Source organism: Sesamum indicum, linkage group LG13 (assembly GCF_026168435.1).
Source record: "Sesamum indicum cultivar Baizhima isolate 11 linkage group LG13, ASM2616843v1, whole genome shotgun sequence".
Classification (NCBI taxonomy): Eukaryota; Viridiplantae; Streptophyta; class Magnoliopsida; order Lamiales; family Pedaliaceae; genus Sesamum; species Sesamum indicum.
Window position 1 is genome coordinate 2,601,733 of NC_142669.1, and position 6,272 is coordinate 2,608,004.

Consider the following 6,272-nt stretch of genomic DNA (forward strand, 5'->3'; position numbering starts at 1 on the left):
ACACCTGATGGGTGTCGAATCCACCAAAAATAATTCCTACGAATACTTTTGTAGATGTGTGAGTAGGGTCGAATCCACAGAGATTGGTTTTAAATTAATTCCTTCAAAAATGAAAATAATTAGGGGGAGTTTTGATTGTGAAGAAGAATAAAACTAAAAAACTAATAAAATTAGAAGAGATAAATATAAGAGAAGAGTATTCCAATTAAAGATAGGATCACGCTTAATTCCACGGTTGATCATAGATGTAAAGATAACAATTATTTATGATAGATAAATTGGTTATGGCCATTGGTACGACCTAACGACCTCACCTTTCCTTACCTTGTAGATAGTCAAGAAACGTCCGTTGACTAATTCCCTAATCAGTAAACAACCTTGGGAACGTCCTCAAGATTTAATTTACCGACAGCATTAAGAATTAGAAAGGCCCAATTCTAATCAATAAATTCCTACGAGGATTTATTTAAATTAGATTGTGCATTCCCCACAACATAATCGAAAACTTCTACATAATCAATTATGCTATGTTACCACTAGTTATTGAATTAAACAAACAATTACGGATTTGCAAGTTCAATTGGCTAGGCAAATATTCTTGACAATAAATCAGATTATTTGTAATAAAAGTACAGAGAACAACACAAATACCAATATGAATAAAAGTAGAAAGCACAAATTAGATCTCACAACCCGTTGGATTTAAGCATTCACCAAGTCTTCAACCGGAATGAGAGATTTAGCTAGACATGCTCATGGAAGAACGCATGAAAAGCAAAATAATATAAAAACGTAGAGAAATAGAAGAGTTCAAAAGTTGTCTCTTAAAGTGAATTACATCACCCATTTATAATAGCAAGATGCTTAGTTCTACTAGGATTAGAAGTAGATTCCTAGTTGAACTAAAAGACTTATAGAGATAAAATTATCATCCTAGTTAAACTCTTTCTTCATCAGAGGTAGTCCAAGCAGCTCCAAACTCTTGCCAAAAATTGAGTTTGAGTCTTGTTTGAATTTCCATTTTGGTGCTTTTCTTCATTTTCCATTTCTTTTGTCCTAATGCTGCAAAATAATATTTAATTAGGAGCATTTGGTCACAAAATAGGCTAAAATATTATATGAAATAAGCACAAAATGCGATCCTATCAATACCATTATGGATATCCAAGGATTTCAAAACATCCTTCCTTTAAGTGTCCAGTTTTTCCACAATGTTTACAAACATGTGATTTCTTGTCTACATGATTCTTCTTTCTTTGGAAATTTCTTGAGATTTCAGGTTTCTTGAAGGCCTGCATTGCCACATTTTCTGCCGTATATGTATGTCCTGAATTCACCTCCCTTTGCTTTTGCACTCTACATGGAATATGCTTGTTGTCTGGCAAGGGCTCCATCATCAAATCTGGCTTCTTACATGATCATATACCTCATTCAATCCCATAAGGAATTGCACGAGTGATCATTGATTTCTGCCGTTTCCTTTGCTGCTCCACAGGTACAATTAGGCATACGAGTGATGCATGTTAGTTCATCCCAAAGTTTCTTCAACCTTGAGAAATAACCAGACACTGTCATGGAGCCTTGAGAAGTGGAAGCCAATTCTTTCTTTAATGGACCGTTGCTTTGTCCAAACCTGTTTTCCAATTCCACCCACAATTCTTTTGAGGTATTGGTATACATAAAGCTCTCAGCAACTCCTCTGGATATGGAATTCAGAATCCATGAAGCAACCATGGAGTCTGTTCTGATCCATTGTTCAAATTCCTTTGCAATTTTATCCGTTTTTGTCCATCTCCATTGATGAAGCTAAGCTTCATCTTTGCCTTCAGTGCTAGTTTAATAGATCGACTCCAAGATAGGAAATTAGATCCGTCAAGAAGTGTAGTGACCGGACTTAAGCCTGGGTTATCTCCTGGCTACAACTTCAACATCTCTGGGTCTTCAGCCATTTTTGGTTTTGTATATGATTCTTGATTTCAAGAATTTGTTGTATTGGCAATTTTTCTCAAATAAATCAAAGACCATCAAAAGATGACTTTGATACCATGTAAAAGTATCACAGCGAAAGCATTAAAAATAAGAAAGAAATTTCTTGAAAAGTATGCGAATTTGCAGAGCTTTGAATTACAATTTTGAGTTTCTGTTTTTCTCTCATTCTGCTTCACTTAAACAAGAAGGCTACAGATTTCCCTCTTTATACAACGTTCCCAAATAACTGTTAATAACTAACTTGCATTTACACTTATAGAAACGTGAAATGGTGAAGCAATAACAGTATACAAGCCGCGACTACAAGTAAGCAAAACAATAAACTCGTGCTTAGTAATAAAAATGCAAGAAACTTGAATATGACTTATAGCTTCTTCCTCATCCAAGCCTTCATCTGCTTCAGTCAACTGCTGCAACTATAATCATCATCTTTTACAGTTTCCGACCAACTTTGTTCTTAAACAATTGTCGCAACCTGAATGGAAGGATTTTCTTGGTCATTTTCAATAGATTGCACACCAAATTTGACTATGTCGTAATCATTTCCCTCATGTTTGCCTTTTTGCCTTTTTGCCTTTCTCCAACAGGCTCTATTTTTCTCTTCCTTCATTCTTTTCCTATTTTCATTTAGTATTTTTGCTAATTATGTTCTCCCTACTCCTACGAAGCCGAATATTGATAAGCATTTGTTAAGTAAATAGTTGAAAATAAAGGAAATTAAGAGAGGAAAGGTAATAAAGAAATTAAAGGAAAAATAGAATAAAAAAAAAGAAAAGAAAACTCTCCTTTCTTCGGATGATAATTGGATATTTAAATCATAAATATTCTTTGAAAATACAAAGTGGTATGGGAGTTTTTTTTGGCACATAATTGAAGGAAAGACTAATAAATTGAAAAAGAAAACCCTTCATATTCAAATTGACACAGTTTTCCAACAAGAACATTTATTGGTAAAGAACAGAGGGCGCGTGCTGCCAACATCTGTAAATTGAAAGGTACAAAATAATTTTTTTTCAATTTAAAGTTGCATTATGCAAAAACACCAGAAATTTTGGGGCGCAAAATACAATTTTTCATATTTTAGGGAAGCACAATGTAATTTACCAAAAAATAATATGGTAACGGATAGGAGTGAGAGGGTATTAAATAAGCTTTTACAATGAAACGTACGATAACCAACGACCTTATATCCTCTGAAATAGACTGCCATCTTACGGCTTCAAGCTCCATGACCAGCCTCCTCGAAAGCTGCCAAATTTCACCGGCGCCCGGCGGGGCGGCCGAGCTTTCCTTGCCGATGACTTTCATCGACATCTTTTGGTTGCATTTTCATCCTATTCGCCGCCTTCTCTTCTACGAGTTCCCTTGTTCTAAGTCTTATTTCTTGGAGACCCTCGTTCCAAAACTCAAAGAATCGCTTTCCCAAACACTCAAACACTACCTTCCCCTTGCAGGCAATTTAGTCTACCCTTCAAACACCGAGAGGAAACCCATAATCCGTTATGTGGCGGGTGAGTCTGTTTCTGTATCGATCGCCGAGTCTGCTAATGATTTTGACAATCTTGTAGGAAATCATGCTCGAGATGCTGATCAATTCTACGATTTCATGCCTCAGCTGCAGCTGATAACTGATGAATCTGGTGACAAACTGTTACGATTGCTAGCCGTCCAGGTAACACTGTTTCCTGACCGTGGCATATGTATTGGCCTCACCAACCATCACTCCGCTGGCGATGCCAATTCGATTGTGGGGTTTATAAGGTCTTGGGCTACAATAAGTAAACATGGAGGTGATGAGGAGCTCTTGATCACACAAGGTGAATCTTTGCCGCTCTTTGATAGATCCCTGATGAAAGTCCCCCCTGGATTGGACACTATTTTCTGGAACCATGCCAAAGAAATTCCTTTGCAGCCCCCATCTTTCCCCTTACCGACCAATAGGGTCCGCGCTACATATGTTCTAAACCAATCTGCAATCAAGAAACTGAAGGATGCCGTTCTGTCAAGAAATCGAGGTTCAGTTCACACATCATCTTTTGTGGTCATGGCTGCTCATATCTGGACGTGTTTGGTAAGATCACTTACAGCTGGTGAGGAAGAGAGAGCTGCTGCTGCTGCTGCTCCTGCTGATGAGCTTGAAACCTTCCTGTTTGCAGTGGATACCCGGGCACGTTCGAATCCACCTTTACCTGGAAATTACTTTGGAAACTGCTTATCATATGGGCTGGTAAGAATTCGGCATCAGGATATGGTAGGGAATGAAGGGTTCTTTCTGGCGGCTGAGGCTATAGCAGATGTGATTAAAAACAGGGTAAACGATGTGGAGAAAACCTATGCAGATGCTGAGAATTGGTTTACGGAAGTCGGTTCAGTAGTACAGAGCCGCATTTTAGCAGTGTCTGGATCCGCCAGAGTTGATCTTTACAGCACGGATTTTGGATGGGGCAAGGTGAGAAAGCTGGAAACACTGTCGATCGATGGAGAGAATTATTCAATGTCGTTGTGTAAGGCGGGAGCCTCCGAGGGAGGATTAGAGGTTGGTTTGTCTTTGCCAAAGGTGATTATGGCTGCTTTTGCTGCTGCTTTTGCTGATGGAATAAAGGGTTCATAAGTCATCTGTTGCTGCTGCTGCTTTAACTGGATTCCTACAATTATGCAACAGCATAATGATTGCACCATAGTTTAAGAGGTTGAGTTCCTTCTTTTTCCATGTAATGATGGGGGTAGAACATTGCTTTCTCTATTGTGATTGTTTATGCAGCTTGGAAGATATTGTTACTGGTTGCTGGAAACATGTTTTTGTTTCATTCAAGATAATAAACCCTCTTTTGTCTTAGTGTTTAATTACATGAAAGTTGGATTTAGCTCTGGTTTGCGACTGGACTGGGACAAAATTTGGTAACTTGGGTGGCTAGAATACTTAAATTGCCCCAAATGAAATAAATATTAGGGTAAATTTTATTGATAATTCTTGATATTAGGTTTAAAAACACAAAATTCATTATATTTGATTTTATTTTCAAGTTATCTCCAAAATAGGTTAAAACATACCGAATGCTTGTCTTCATAGAGAAACACCATATCTTGGTGTTTTTATTTCGTTTGGCATGAATGCATACGTGTGTATATATATATTCACATACACATATGTAAATGTCTATATTATTATAGAAAAGAATTCTTTGATCGTAACATTTTTTGATTGTCTCATTTTCCCCTTTCATTAATTTTATTATTTAAAAACAAATTGCCATAATAGTAATTGATGCGTATGACTCAAGTACGATTGGTCCGAGAAGAAACGTTAAGCCCAGGAGAGAGAGCCCGCGTTTAGCCTAAGAGGAGGGCTCACTAGGCTCAGCCTAAGGAGGAGTCCCCCACCCCAGAATATGTCCAAGGGTGAAATTTAAGCATGGCCCAAGAAGAAGGCCCAGCACGAAGACCTGTTGCTCCTTTCCAAGCCTAGCCCGAGGGAGGAAGGTGCCTCCAGAAGTCGGACTCCTCACCCTAAGAGAACCCCTTGCGAAGCAGCAGTCCTCACAAAGTAGGACTCCCCTTTCACCCTAAGACTAGCTGCTTAAGAAACGGATGAAGATGCAACCTTATCCCCCGTTCCTCGCCATATGCATCTCAAGGACTCTTGCCGTAAAGGGACTCCTCCTTTATAAATACAAGGGGCTCCTCTCAGCGGACCCCCTGGCCAACTTAAAGAAGAATTCTTCTACTGCTATATTGCTATTCACATTCTCGCTTACGAAATTCTTATTTCTTTCACGATTTCTCTTTATAATTTATCCTTATATTTATTTTTTCTTAAATACGGGACTAACTGAAGTATCAGAGTGCTAACCTTTCATTTTGCAAGTCCTCTTTCTTAAGAGCTTTCACTTAATTGACCCAAATCCAACATCAAGATCTAAGAACTTTGGACCCATCCTAAAATTGCACGTATCAATTGGCGTCGTTTGTGGAAAATTGAGTTAAAGGCATGAGATACCTTGGAAAACCCCAACAATCGCTCTAACAAGCAGAAGACGGTGGAAACACCCAACAACAACAGGCTTTGCAGGTTGTTGCGGAAATCTCTCTATCACCGGTAGGAGGGTCCATCCCATCCTTTCCAGCTCCAATCTGCTCTCCGAAGTGACGGAACCGTTGGTCGACCCTCCAAGGCGAAGCATCTCCTTAGATACTACATTAGGTGTTGGGCGCAATCCAACAAGTAGTTACAACGCTGTTCGGAAGCAGATGATGATACTAGTCCCTACTCGCTCTGTCCCTAC

At 38.7% G+C, this 6,272-nt stretch overlaps 1 protein-coding gene across 1 annotated transcript; it reads left to right on the top strand.

The window, feature by feature from the left end:
- Positions 1–3,147: 3,147 nt before the first annotated feature.
- Positions 3,148–4,833, top strand: LOC105162663 (anthocyanidin 3-O-glucoside 6''-O-acyltransferase-like). Its single transcript, XM_011080747.3, has one exon. The coding sequence runs from the start codon at positions 3,149–3,151 to the stop codon at positions 4,598–4,600; it is 1,452 nt and encodes a 483-aa protein (XP_011079049.1). The 5' UTR covers position 3,148; the 3' UTR covers positions 4,601–4,833.
- Positions 4,834–6,272: the final 1,439 nt, after the last annotated feature.

Bases quoted from the DNA above. Each gene is read 5' to 3' on its own strand.
- LOC105162663 (XM_011080747.3), top strand. From the start codon at position 3,149: ATGAAACGTACGATAACCAACGACCTTATATCCTCTGAAATAGACTGC.